Source organism: Simochromis diagramma, unplaced genomic scaffold (genome assembly GCF_900408965.1).
Source record: "Simochromis diagramma unplaced genomic scaffold, fSimDia1.1 OVJJ01000107.1, whole genome shotgun sequence".
Lineage (NCBI taxonomy): Eukaryota > Metazoa > Chordata > Actinopteri > Cichliformes > Cichlidae > Simochromis > Simochromis diagramma.
The window spans coordinates 820,465-834,572 of NW_024387209.1; the positions used below are offsets into that span (position 1 = coordinate 820,465).

Consider the following 14,108-nt stretch of genomic DNA (forward strand, 5'->3'; position numbering starts at 1 on the left):
AGTCACTAGTGTGTATATGTGTGTGTGCGTACGTGTGTGTGTGTCAGCAGTTCAGTCAGTGTCATGGCGGTCAGCATCATGTCTGCGTCTCTTCTCCTGTTCTGCCTTCTTCAATGTTTCCTTCAGGTCTTCAGTCAAGGAAAAGGTAAGAGAGTGACCTTTGACCTTTTGCTGTGTTATTGTTGTTCCTTAGTTGACTGACAAAAATATTCAAGTGGCATAAAAACCTGCTGTTACTACAGCTACTGTTACTACAGAAGTGATAATTAGAAAAATTGCTGTGTGTCCAATGTTATAGGTTATAACAAACAGACAATATTTAGTCAGTGTCAAAATAGCATCATTATCACTATAGTAACTTAGTGGTTAAAAAAAACAATGGGGATGGCTAAGTAAAATATTACACACAAAAATTGTAACCTCCAATGCAGCCTTAAACATAATGATTAAATAGTTATTAAATTCAATTATTAAATTTTATTTAAATTATACTAAAAGTATAAATTAATCCATTAACATCATGACGTCTAATCTTCTTAATTCAAATCACATTTAAACAGCGACTTCATGAATTTGTACACTAATGTGCAAAAAAGACTTCCGCTCATTTCTTTACACTTTGTAAGCAAATTTATTTACATGTGCAAACACACGTTTTATGAATTGTAAAATTCTTCAGCACAGTCTGAACTCTCTTGGGCAGCTTTCTTGTAATTTCTTTAAAATTTGCCACATCTTATTTGGGCCTTCACTGTTCAGTCTTCATTTTTTAAGAATACATTTGAAGAGCTAATAGCTGTTTGGGAATCACCTCATTGGTGCTATAATACTATTTTATGTCTGTCAAACTGCGTTATCTTTGGCATTTTCTATAGATCATGTCATGCCACTAAACAGTGCAACTGTTGATAAACTGTCTCAAGAGCAAAAGCCAAACTTGGACCAAAGGGAATGGTTTGCTTTAAGTCTTTTATTAGAGTTTGTATGATACCATGGGGAGGCTAGGAGGATGACTGGGGACCGCACAGGTCAAGGTGAGTTGCAGATTGTTATCTTGCAGTGGAGGACAGAGCCATTGGTGGGTAAGCAGAGGCGTGGCTTAAGATTTTTGAAAAAGTACTGTAGACAAAAATGAATATATAACAGCTATAATCAAAGCTGTCAAAGCACCAGTAGAAATTAAATGACTGATTATTTAATTTTTTATCCTCTGTTAACTTTTTAACACTTCAGTTAGTTTTAGTTATTCATTATGTGTTAACCTAACATGGCAGAGCCTCCAGTTTTTCAGTTGCTCAGTTCTTCCAGTTATGACTAAATGTGCCACAGGAAACAACCTGTAAATTCACACTTTTGTGTTTTTAGTGTTTCGTTCAGCTCCCGAGGCCAACACCGTGTTCCTGCGGCCCAAACGGGCCAATACATTTATGGAAGAGTTCAGACAGGGGAACCTGGAGCGGGAGTGCTACGAGGAACAGTGCGACCTTGAAGAGGCTCGCGAGTACTTTGAAGACACCCAGAAGACAGTTGGTTAAATTTAAAAAGGAGCTACTCAGCTCATTTCTACACCTGCATTTTCATTCTTAGATTCCACTAGAGTGCGTGATACACAGTTAAAAATTCAGTTGCAGACTCAAGTCTGAGCTTTTATGTTTGTTATTAGATTAGTTTTTTTTTTTTACATTTAAATGTTAGAAAAAACCCCATAAAATACGATAAAGAGTGAGAACGATAATGACTCCTGAATTCTAACTGTTGTTTTTTTGTGTGTAGAAAACCTTCTGGGCTGTTTACTCTGGTGAGTTTTATTTCACATTAGCTACTATATGTTCAGCTACATCTGCTTAATTAATGAAAAGAAAAATAAGAAGCCAAATGAAAAGAAATGAAGAAAAACAAACCCAAAACTAAACTAAACTAAAACGATAGGCTTTCCAAGTGGTAAACTCCAGGGTTTTGTTTGTTCTAAGTAATTTAATTACTAAATTATAAAATGTGGATTTTAAACAACAAATATACGCATGTAACAGTCATCATTTATACAATTAATACTTGCGTAGATAGCGTCAACCAGACAATCTGACTGGATCTGTATACAAACTGCAGAGGGTCAACAGATGTTTAGACTAGTCTTACCTTCATGATAGCTCTGATAGTACCAATTTTTCTTTTTTTCTTTCAATTCATATAGTACCAAATAGCAACATCAGTTGCCTCAATGCACTTTATATTGTAAGGTAAAGGACCCACAATAACAAAGAGTACAAGCTCCTTCAGTACAGGAATCACATGGGATTTGTTTCCTGCTGCTTCAGACTCAGGTTATAAATTTGACTCGGTAACACACTTAGCTACCACAGGTCCTCAGAATACTGGGGCTGATGTTATCTGGGCCTAGAGCCTTGCTCTGGTATAGTTTCTCCAACTGTCTTCAAAACTGGACAGAAATCACAGTAACGTTTTTCAAATAGGTGAAAATTGTACATGAAAAGAGATATGTATCTAAGATTAATCCTAGCTGGGATACTGGTGATGTGGTGCTTGTTCAGATGCTAAGCATAACTACAGTCTCTCTGAATTGTTAACACTTTAACTGCCACACACAAGGAGGAGTGCAGAATCCTAACAGTGTCTGTGTATTTGCAGGTCTTCCTCAGCTCTGTAAGAACAAAAATGGTGGCTGTGAACATTTCTGCAATGTGATCCAGGGAAGTGTTCAGTGCTCCTGTGCTGATGGGTACTTCCTGGCATCTGATAAAAAATCCTGCCATTTCAACGGTGAGAGTCTTAAGAATCTACCTGGTCTTTTACTCTGATAGCAGAGCAGTGAAATACATCACAGATCAGACATTAGAAACTATAAAAAGTGAAACTAAACTTTCTGGTGACAAAATCCAACGTCTAATTTATATAAAACTCTTGCAGAGACCATCAGATGTGGTTTCATCCTCCCCAAAGGGCTGCAGACAGTTTTGAGGGACCATCAGACAAAAACAATGGAGGGGAATATAACTGCACTTAACAGCAGTGTAAAGTCCACAGAGCCGATCCAGGATGCTGATTTAATGTCCGATTTAGTGGCTGAAAACAGAACCCAAATTCCAGCAAAGACCTGGACAACTTTGGAAAGTCTGATTGACTCTGAAATAGAAGATGAGTCATATCGCCAGTCAGGGTATTGTCCACCAGGAGAATGTCCATGGCAGGTAGAGACACACATGAACATACCCACAACATGAAGTTGCATTAAAATATTGATCAGATACAGACTATCACTCTCAAGTGAGTTTTTTGTTTTTTAACAGAGTTCATAGAATTGCTTGTCATCCTCACACATCTTCCAACTCTGGACAGGTTTAACAGTCTCATTTTGCATGGTTTGTTTTCATATCTTAGGCCCTCCTTTTCAATGAAAATGAAATAGTTCTTTGTGGAGGAACAATACTCAATGAAAACATCATCCTGACAGCTGCCAGCTGTGTAAACCAGTCAGATGACTTCAACGTCAGGCTCGGTAGGTCTGATGAGCCAATTACAAACCTTCACATACAATTCTAGGTCATCACATTCAGATTCAAAAATACCTGCTTAAGTTTTATTTTAATGATGACTGTCTGCCTAATAAGAATTTATAAATCTTTTATATAAATATTTTCTGTAATTTCTTTGGCACAGGTCCAATTCAATTCAAGTTTATTTATACAGCGCCAAATCACAACAACAGTCACCTCAAGTCGCTTTATATTGTAAGGCAGACCCTACAATAATGCATACATAGAAAAACCCAACAATCATATGACCCCCTGAGCAAGCACTTTGGCGACACTGAGAAGGAAAAACTCCCTTTTAACAGGAAGAAACTTCTGGCAGAACCAGGCTGGACACGATGGACTGGCGCGTCTATTACATGCTTTATGATATCGGTTTTTCTGTCTGGAGAATTTTCCTTGTCTGAAGTATGGGAGCATTGCAGCAGCCTATCGCACTCAATGCTACGTCCCCCTTCTGGCAAAATCATGCAATAACAGCTCCATAACCCCAACTAAAAATCAGTGCCAGACTGCAATAAAACAAGTCCTATTACATCAGTAAATTCGGAAAACAGATTACAGATGTGACCACAGATTTGTAGGTGTCATATATGTATTCATTTTTGTTTTGACTGTTGTAATTAAAGTGTTTGGTTTGTTTCTCTGCACTCAGGTGAGTTTGACAGGTCAGTGAATGAAGGTACTGAAGTTGACCACAAAGTGGAAGCAGTCCTCGCCCACAGAAACTACAATGAGCAAACCTACGATAATGACATTGCACTCATCAAACTGGCTACACCTATCAAGTTCACGAGGTTCATCCTGCCAGTCTGCATTCCTGAGCAAGACTTTGCCAAAAAGGTGAAACTTTAAGCTAGTGTCAATAGAATAGATCTTTATTGTCACTGTTACAAGACGATGAAACACAGTTTGTGTTCTCTCTGTTGGCATCATGTAGATTTACATTGAGATTGTTTTAGGATATGAGAAGAAGATATAAATAGACGTAAGTTTAAGGGCACCTACTCAGCGAATGTGTGTAATACGCAATAACGTAAGTATCTGCACAGTAACACTGTGTCCAGGGTGCGAGGAGTCCTTGATGATGATACTGGATTTCTACTGAAATCTGCCAGTATAATTTTCCCTGAGGGGGGCTAGTGAAGTGCCAATTGCCTGCTCTGCTGCTCTCACCACCCGCCGGCCGCTGCAGTTTCCTCTTGTCCCCCACAGTACAGCAGTTAAACCAGCGTGTACAGCAGTAGGTCAGAAGGCTCTAGATGGTGGAGCGGTAGTAGTTTACTAGTAGTCTCTGGGGTAATTGGGTAAACCTTTCTACCCTTTCTACCTCCTTCCCATCAATGTAAAGGGTGGAGTGCTCAGATTGCTTCTAATGTTAATTTATCAAAGTTTGTCAGAGGAACAACGTGGTCTGAGGCAATAGATAACAAGACAAGACTTAATGGCTGAAACTTTGTCAGTAAAAAATGCCCCCAAAATCATCACACATACTTAGTGCAGGTACTGCTCCAACATTATACATGGACTGATAACATGATTAACCTTTCATGCATTAATTATGACAAGCGCAATCTGGATTTTTTTTTCTTAAGTATTTATCTTTAGCCATGAAAAGATGAATAAAAACACTTGAGAAAAAAATCCTGATCAATGTTGTCATAATTCATGCATGACAGGGTTAAATAACAATAATTTTAGTGAAACACGTCATACATCTATAGTAACATTAAAGGACCAGTGGGTGGCAGGGTATGGAGTGACACATCAGTGTCCAATGTAATGTTTTAAGTGCAAGTATACCATGAACACTGACACAAATGCAAGAAAACAGCCTTTGAAGAGTTGTCCACTGTAGTGACCACTATGCATGAAAGGGTTAAAAACCTTCTTTTTTTTTTAAATTCTTGTGGGTAATTGTGGACACCAGATCTGAGATAAATTGAGTCTTTGCAATTGAAAACCATTCTGCAAAGAAGAGTGACACAATATTTCTCCACAGTGATATGAAAAACTCCTTTGTCATTTTTCACAGATGTTTGTTCACAGTTCTTGCTGCCAAGGATGGAACATCCAGTTATTCATTTGGGAGTCAGATTGGTTGGGATAGCTTTTTTCTACTCTCTTAAATGAAATCATATATATATATATAAACATGTCATTTATTGTATGTTGCACCTTTGAAACACCACAGCATCTTTAAATGCTACAGTGCAAATCCGACATCTGTAAGTAGTTGGTTCCTAAATCTGATTTCTTCTTGGCCAATGGTCAAATACTTTGAGGGTTGACTTTCCCACAAGCTAGAGCAGTCCCTCTATTTTATCTACCTTAAAAGAAGGCCTTTGTGTTTTCCACAAATTAAGCTTAAACATTTAATTATCTGGGTGTCTACTCCAGTTGAAGACCTGTAGTTACTACATAGCTGTAGTTATGCCATGTTTACACAACAAAATAAAAGAAATGCAGGATCAGAAACAGACACCTGCCACTCTGGATAAATTTTTTACCTTTAATTTCAGGTCCTGATGCAGGAGCCAGTAGCTGTGGTCAGTGGTTTTGGACGTCTTGGGGAGGCTCAGATTCCATCCATGATCATGAAGCGCCTCATTGTAACCCACGTGGACCGTCAAACCTGCATCAGTTCCACTCGGTTTCTAGTCACTAATGGCATGTTCTGTGCTGGCTACAAATCTAGGGATGCTTGCCAAGGTGATGGTGGTGGGCCACACATCACACGTTATAATGACACCCACTTCATCACTGGCATTGTGAGTTGGGGCGAAGGCTGCGAACGCAAGGGCAAGTATAACTTCTACACCCAGGTGTCCACGTACATTCGATGGATCCATGAGGGTATCAAGAAGCTGGTGCACAGTGGCACAAATGGCAGCAGTCAGCATCTTGCAATAAAAAGGCTTTATCTGTAAAACATGTGTAAACATCCACCAACACTCACAGTTATGCTGTGATGTGTTGGTTGTATGTTTGTTGTTCGTTTTGACATACTGCGAATCAATTTCCCGTCAGGGACAATAAAGTTACCATTGACCATTGACCATGCCTCTCATGTAATCCCTTCAGAGAAACAATGTTTATCCTTGTAAGCAAAGAGCTACAAGTCCCACCTGTGACAGAGAGAATTAGAGTCAATAATTGTTTATGAGGTTCCTCAGGGTACTACTCCTGGCCCTTTTATATTTTTAATTTGGTTTATGTATCATCAATATTTTGTTTTTGTTTCAAATTCATGATTTGAGATGAATTTCTGTCCAACCTTCCCTCACTTTTGGCTTTGTATGGTCTTGATCTCCGTTTGATGTTCCAGTTTTTTCACAGATTCCTGTTTAACTCTTTCTGTTCAGACTGATTCCATTAAAGGGACAAACTGTCACTAACATGCCATATCCACTGAAACTTGATTTAATAATTTTGTTGGTCAGTATGATTAAAGTGAGAATGGAAAGCATGTCTGTGTCCATGTATTCTTTATGAGTTGCTGACAGAAATTAGCTTTTGAGCTGAATTTGAAAAAACTTCCACTGCCCACTGATCAAAGGCCATGAGTACCATTCACAGAGAGTTGGGGAATGGCTGCAATCACAGCATTGTAAGATGGCGAAAGAAAAGGGAAAGACTATCTCTGAATCGAGGAGGGGGCCTAAGGGTACATCTTTTGCCATCTTACAATGCTGTGATTGCAGCCTGCAGTCAGCTGAGACTGAAGAAGTCACTTGGATGAGTGATGAAATGGTTCTTCCACTGAAAATACATCCAGATGACCAGAATCAACTTTTGGAGAACTAGCTCATCAGTTCAGGCCCCATCTTATCTTAATTACCTCATAGCACCCTATCACTCCATTAAAGCACCTAGATAGCAGACTGCATGCTTACTTGTGGTCCCTGGGATATTTAAAAATATAAATGGAGGCAGGGTCTTCAGTTTTTAGGCCCCTCTTCCGTGGAACAGCTTCCAGTTTGGATTCAGGAGACAGACACTATCTCTATTTTAAAGATTAGGCTTAAAACTTTCCTATTTGACAAAGGTTATGGTTGGATCAGGTGACCCTGAGTCAGCTGGGGGCTTCCTATGATGCACTATTTTTTCTTCACTCATCATTTTCACTCATTTTGCACATTATACACTTTGCATTTAATCATTAGTTATTCTTAAACTCTGGCTTTCTACCTTAGTGTTTCTTTTTGTTCTGTCTCCCTCCTCTCATGCCCAACTGGTTAAACAGATGCTTTCCTCCTGTTAAAAGAGAGTTTTTCCTTTCCACTGTTGCCAAGTGTTTGCTTAAAGGAGGCTTTTGAAATGTTGGGTTTTCTCTGTGTTATTGTAGGGTCTGGTCTTTACCTTACTAGCGCCTTGAGATAACTGTTGGGATTTTGCACTATAAAGATAAACAGAATTGAACTGAATATGATACATGTTTTACGTTTCAAGTAATCACTACTCTAACAAAACAAGCATTACTAGATGGTAAGTAACAAGATCAAATTGCTTAAACTTAACTGTTATGTCCTAAATAGAAATTTAAAGATCTCTCCAGTGACTCTGCTGGAGGAAAATGAAGTTGCAAATGTCATAAAAAGCTAGTTTATTTTCAATAACATTGGTGTTTTTGCTGAGGAAAACTGTTATTTTCTTGAATAAAATTTTAAGTTGTAAACCCTGATAAATCTATTACCAGATGTACCAGATATACTAGATGATAAACATTTGTGATGAAATCTATCCTCGTTTACCTCAGACAAACAGACCTGTTGATCGTTCAGAGGTCGGACCTTTAGTTTGTTTTGTGTGGTTTGAACAGAAAGGCCAGAGTCCACGTCAAGAACGGAGCGTTTAGTGAAACTTGTGCTGTCTTTTAACTCTTTAGAGAATCATGTGAATTAAAAAAACAAATAGTTTTATAATGACTGGATATTTATCTGTACATAAAAAAGCACACCAGTAAAATGACCTGGGACCAGACTGACATCTTAGTTTATTTCAGGACAGATATAAATGAACTCCGTTTAACAGACTGTTAAAAACATGATACAATTTCTGTGAGGTTTGTACTGCTGTTGTGAGTCACTAGTGTGTATATATGTGTGTGCAGACGTGTGTGTTTGTGTGTGTGTGTGTGTCAGCAGTGCAGTCAGTGTCATGGCGGTCAGCATCATGTCTGCGTCTCTCCTCCTGTTCTGCCTTCTTCAATGTTTCCTTCAGGTCTCCAGTCAAGGAAAAGGTAAGAGAGTGACCTTTGACCTGTTGCTGTGTTATTGTTGTTCCTTAGTTGATTGACAAAAACATTCAAGTGGTATAAAAATACTCCAAGTTGGCACAGAATTTAACAACATTTTTACTGTCAGTACAGTCATGACACAATTAGCTCTAATCGTGTCACAATGACAGCTTGCTACAATATTATTATAACTTTGGTTACTTAATGGTTAAAAATATAGAATATAAGTACTACCTTAAATAATATAAAAGAATCCATTAATATTGTGACTTTTACAATTATAACAAGAACATTTATTCTTCAGCACAGTCTGAACTCTCTTCGGCAGCTTTCTTGTCTTTCCTTTAAGTCGTCTTCAGGAATAGTTCTCCAGTTTTCTCAAAGGACATTAAAAGCTCTACTTTGGATATTTCTGCCTTTTGCTCTGTTCTCTGTCAACATGGTCCCACACTGCTTCAATAATGTTGAGGTCCGGGCTCTGGGGAGGCCAAACCCTGACTGATTCTGGCACACTATTCATATTCAGATGCATAAAGTTTTTCCTATTTCTTACGGACATGACCTGACAATTTCCTTATTTTTTGTTCTCCCCTGAAACTCTATTAGTTATTAGCTGAAGTCTACATGTAATAGCCTTTGGAAATCACATTTTCATCAACTTTTATGCTCATCAAACTGTTTTACCCTCAGCCAAAGAAGCTGAGACTGCCAGGGCTCTGTGTGCGGCAGGCAGGGATGAGGACCCAAGAGCAGGACTCGTGGAAACAAAATGGCAAACACAAAAACCTCAGCTTTATTGCTGGCATGAAACAGAAGCCAAACCGTGAAAGCTATAACTGGAACACAGGCAAATCTGAGGGTACTGCACAACAGAGAGCAAAGGAAAACACAGGACCTATATACACAGAGGAGTAATCACAAAACAGGAAACAGGAGGGAGACACAGCTGGGAGAAATTAGGCCTAACGAGACAGGGGGAAGCACAACTAGACTCACTGCACATAAGATGTGGACCTTCAAAGTAAAACAGGAAACAAGAAACAAATCACCAAGATGCAAACTTGACACTGAACAACACCTATAATAATAATCAAAACAGCACAACTAAAGAATCAGAACATAAATCATAATACAGAAGAATACAACACATAAGAAACTGAAAATGCTTGGTCAAAATGACCGTGACAGTTTTTTTGACACTGTAAAGAAACAGTGGCTTCTTGGCTAGTAGATGCAAAACTGGTTCATCGCCTGAGTTAAGTGGCTTTTTATTCAAAGAAAAAATTTTGATTGACCTTCAGAAAGCCAGGAAAACAACAGCTAAGGGCCAATTGAAGACTTTTCCAAGACTCAGTACTGTAGACAAAATTGGGCAAATTAACTATGACATCCATAATCATCACGTAGTTTCTAAATCATTTATTTGTTTTCCTCTTAATGTTACTGTTTTTTGTTTCAGCAACAGACACCTTATTATTTATGACATGGTAACCTAACATATCGGAGCCTCCAGCCTTTTCAGTGCTCTTGTGTTTTCAGTGTTTCGTTCAGCTCCTGAGGCTCACGCCGTGTTCCTGCGCCCTAAACGGGCCAACTCGTTCATTTTAGAGGAGATCCTACAGGGCAACTTGGAGCGGGAGTGCTACGAGGAGCAGTGCAACTTTGAAGAGGCTCGCGAGTACTTTGAAGACACCCGAAGGACGGTTAGTTAAATTAAAAAAGGGAGCTTTTGCACTCATTTCTACACCTGTTTTTTTACTTTTAGATTCCAGTAAACACAGACTAAAACAATGTGTTTTAGGTTCTGATTCTTTAGGGTTCTGGCTTATTAAAAGACCACCTACTCATTTTTGATTTGCATTTTTTTTTATGTCTGTGTTACATTTGATGTTCTCTGTTTCTTTTTAATTGCTCCTTGGGATGCACCCAGAGCTGCCGTCTTAATCCAGAGCCTGTTTATGTCATATTTGAAAATTTGAGCGTGTTTAATGATCATCTTTAAACATACATAGAAAAAAGAGAAAAAACAAAACAAAAAGAGCATTGCTTAATTCCTCTCGGATTCCAACGTTTTTTGTTTGTGTGTAGATCACGTTCTGGGCTGTTTACTCTGGTGAGTATCTACTTTCAGCTAAACTACATTTGATTAATTAATAAATAAAATAAATTAAAAAAAACATTTATTTTCAAATTAGAAACTGCAGTTTGATAATTAAAATGTGTTTAGAATGTATTTCAATAATGTTTTTGTTGATTTACTGTCATCAAATGTATTATTTTAAATGTAAATATTTGATTTAATAGTTTCACAGCAAAAATATAAACATTTATTAGTTTACTAAACACTAGCGGTTTCTGTTTTTGGTCTTTGGAGGTGGAAACCACTGCTTGCAGAGTCCCTGTCTGAATGGAGGGAACTGCACTCACAATGTGCGGGGGTTTACCTGCTCCTGCAACGCCCCTTACTACGGTCCAGTCTGTGAATTGAAAGTACAGGATGAGGCATTACAGACTACAAGGTCGTCCACAGCACAGCAAACCAAAACAGCAGGTCTGACCACACCTCCGTAAAAGGACGGGAGATCAAAACTCATGGTGCACTAATGGGAATTAAGAAATATCAGACCATCACGTATAAAAAATGATTCGTTTTCCAAATCTATCTTAGAGATATCTAAGTGTCCGACTGAGAGTCCGACTGCTTGTCATCAGCTATGCACAGTGACCTACGAGTCCTTCCGATGCTCCTGCATGTCTGGATTCAAGCTGCACAGCGACAGACGGAGCTGTCTGCCAGAAGGTTGGATGCTCCGAAAAAACACTAGACTTTATGAGACCAGTTCAAACTGGTGAGATGAAGTTTTATTGTTGTCTTTGTTTCCACAGTCGAGTTTCCCTGTGGAAGACTTCCTGAGGAAACTCTTTCCACGTGTCACCATGGTAACTGTCCCTGGCAGGTAAGATCTTCTGGTACTGTGGTGTCAGTCTAAATAAAACCAGAATAATAAATAAATTTTCTGTATACTGCCACCAGGTGTCTCTGCTGAACAGCACACTGCAGAAGTTGTGCAGTGGTGTGGTGCTGGGTCAGCGGTCCATCCTTACCTCTGCCCGCTGCCTCTATCAGGACTCAGAACCAAAACCCTCCAACCTCTATGTGCTTGCTGGTAAGAAAATGCTATCACAATTATTGTTATCACACCATGATAACACTATAATAACTACTACTAAATTAAAATATAGAAAGGATGACGTATAGACATCAATTTCTCATCCATTCAGAATAAAAATCTAAAAAAGTCACGTCATTACATTTTAAATTTTACTGTTTTTAAATTTGCTTCTGTTAGTCAGAGTTTGCAAAAGAACAGACATCCTGTACTTAAGTAGAAGTACAAACACTAGTGTTGAAAAATATTAAACCATATAAACAATATTAAACCCAAACCAAAAAGTGGAAGAACTAGCCCTTACACACATTAAACCCTGAATAAGCCATTGACATACTGACAAATTAATGCAGTGTATGGACAGGTTTTACATCTGTGTTTCACTCTAGAAACTATATTTCAGATCAGATGAAGACAAATTGATTCAAAAGGTTTCAAAAGCCAAAGCTGTCCATCAGAAATTGATGGTTGACTACCAGCTATCCCAGCTACCATAGGGCGAAAGGCAGGGTACACTCTGGACAGGTCGCCAGTCTGTCGCAGGGCTAACACAGTGAGCCACACAAGCATTCACACTAACATTCACACCTGTGGGCAATTTTGAATAATCAGTTAACCTAACCCCACTAGCTGCATGTCTTTGGTCTGTGGGAGGAGCCCGGAGTACCTGGAGAGACCCCACACAAACTCCACACAGAGAGGCCCGGCCAGTTGAACTCAGGACTTTTTTGCTGTGATGCAAAAGTTCTAACCATCATACCACCTGCATTCATTCATATAAAAATCTTTGGCTGTGGCTGTACTTTGAGACGTTTATCCGTTATTAATTCATTTTTTGAGCTGCAGAGTGCTGTGTGCACACTGCTGAGTAAAAGGCACTGGTGTGCGCTACACTGTTCATTTACATCATGCAGTTCTTTCTCTATCCATTAAAATTAAGTTATTGCAAAATTATTATTTTCTTGATAAGTAAGCAAAGTTACAAATTCACCAGGGGACCAAATATTTATTTCCCACAATGTGGATCAATTCATTTCTTAACTAATTTCCTTTGTCTCCCAGAGAAACAGAGGATGCTCTTCACCGTCAAAGCGATGTACCTTCACAACGGTTATCATAAAGGTCACCATGAAAATGACCTCGTCCTCCTCGAGCTAGCTGACTCCATGACCTTTAGCCCCAGCCTCATCCACCTCTGTTTGCCCACCAAAGACTTCACTGAGAATGTCCTGATGCATTCTGGGAGGACTGGGATTACAGAGAGTTGGGAAATCAGCAAGAACCAGAAACTGGTCTATATGACGCTGGACGATTGTCGCCGTGAGCTGAACATCCCACATCCACTAAGCAACAAAATGTTCTGCATGAGGAAGCAAAATGAACCATTAAAGTACCAAAATGAAACACAAGAGAGCCCAGGAGCTCAGAGACACCCTAATGTACACCTTGAGATTCCAAAGAGAGGCCACAGGCATCAAAACAGACCTTTAGGGAACCAGATTGGAGTCCAGGGAAGGCTTCAAGGGCGCACGGTGAATAGGCTCCAGAATCAAACCCAAAACAAAAACACTAACCTCAGGGTGCTGAATAAAACAGCAAGCTACAACCACACTTCAAAAGCTCTGAATTTTGAGTCCTCGCGTGGGGTCAGCAGGTCAAATTTAGAAACCAGCAACAGGCCATGTGGCGGGCTGATGCCAGGGTCGCCTGTAGCCACAGTAGAGCAAGGCACAGTGTTCCTGACCGGGCTGCTAATCTCATCACCGTCTGAGTGTGAGGCCAGCGGCGGTGGTTTGGTGTTCAGCAAACTGTCTCGTTACCTGAGCTGGATCCGAATGAGGCTGGAGGTGATCGAGGAGTTAGCCATGACTCCCCAAGTGAGACAATATCCAGAAGCTCGCTAACAGATCGCCACCATCTGAAACCGATTCACCTGTTCTTGTTCACTTGTAACGTTTTTTGTTGTCTTCTTATTAACAGCTGCCCTCCCTAAAGACTGAAAACTTTGAACATAAATCAGTTTTGCTATGAGTCTCTTGTCCTACTTTCAGTTTCTTTTTTCCAAATGGTCACAACAAAAACACAAAATTGAAACTTTCTGCTGCTGAACTTCACAAACGTTAAGTCATGAATAATATTTGTATTTGAAAT

The 14,108-nt window shown here is 39.3% G+C and overlaps 2 protein-coding genes across 3 annotated transcripts; both read left to right on the plus strand.

Moving 5' to 3' along the window:
- The first annotated feature begins 11 nt into the window (after positions 1 to 11).
- On the plus strand, positions 12 to 6,818 carry LOC120746165 (coagulation factor X-like). Of its 2 annotated transcripts, XM_040051480.1 has the most exons (9): positions 12 to 145; positions 1,366 to 1,526; positions 1,774 to 1,798; positions 2,647 to 2,778; positions 2,926 to 3,206; positions 3,397 to 3,514; positions 4,204 to 4,391; positions 6,071 to 6,511; positions 6,609 to 6,818. In XM_040051480.1, exons 1-8 carry the CDS (start codon positions 64 to 66, stop codon positions 6,476 to 6,478), a joined length of 1,395 nt encoding a protein of 464 aa, XP_039907414.1. In that variant the 5' UTR covers positions 12 to 63; the 3' UTR covers positions 6,479 to 6,511; positions 6,609 to 6,818. The 2 variants fall into 2 exon arrangements, with proteins under 2 accessions (XP_039907414.1, XP_039907413.1); XM_040051479.1 differs by having other exon boundaries at positions 6,071 to 6,818.
- A 1,857-nt stretch (positions 6,819 to 8,675) lies between these two features.
- Positions 8,676 to 13,930, plus strand: LOC120746239 (vitamin K-dependent protein Z-like). The gene is made up of 8 exons (XM_040051612.1): positions 8,676 to 8,790; positions 10,327 to 10,490; positions 10,876 to 10,900; positions 11,162 to 11,338; positions 11,456 to 11,587; positions 11,674 to 11,744; positions 11,822 to 11,954; positions 13,020 to 13,930. Exons 1-8 carry the CDS (start codon positions 8,709 to 8,711, stop codon positions 13,859 to 13,861), a joined length of 1,626 nt encoding a protein of 541 aa, XP_039907546.1. The 5' UTR covers positions 8,676 to 8,708; the 3' UTR covers positions 13,862 to 13,930.
- The last annotated feature ends 178 nt before the right edge of the window (positions 13,931 to 14,108 follow it).

Bases quoted from the DNA above. Each gene is read 5' to 3' on its own strand.
- LOC120746165 (XM_040051479.1), top strand. From the start codon at position 64: ATGGCGGTCAGCATCATGTCTGCGTCTCTTCTCCTGTTCTGCCTTCTT. The intron at 3,207-3,396 runs GTAGAGACACAC...TTCATATCTTAG, and splicing joins CAGGAGAATGTCCATGGCAG to GCCCTCCTTTTCAATGAAAA. The intron at 3,515-4,203 runs GTAGGTCTGATG...CTCTGCACTCAG, and splicing joins TGACTTCAACGTCAGGCTCG to GTGAGTTTGACAGGTCAGTG.
- LOC120746239 (XM_040051612.1), top strand. From the start codon at position 8,709: ATGGCGGTCAGCATCATGTCTGCGTCTCTCCTCCTGTTCTGCCTTCTT. The intron at 10,901-11,161 runs GTGAGTATCTAC...TGGTCTTTGGAG, and splicing joins GTTCTGGGCTGTTTACTCTG to GTGGAAACCACTGCTTGCAG. The intron at 11,339-11,455 runs GTCTGACCACAC...AATCTATCTTAG, and splicing joins ACAGCAAACCAAAACAGCAG to AGATATCTAAGTGTCCGACT.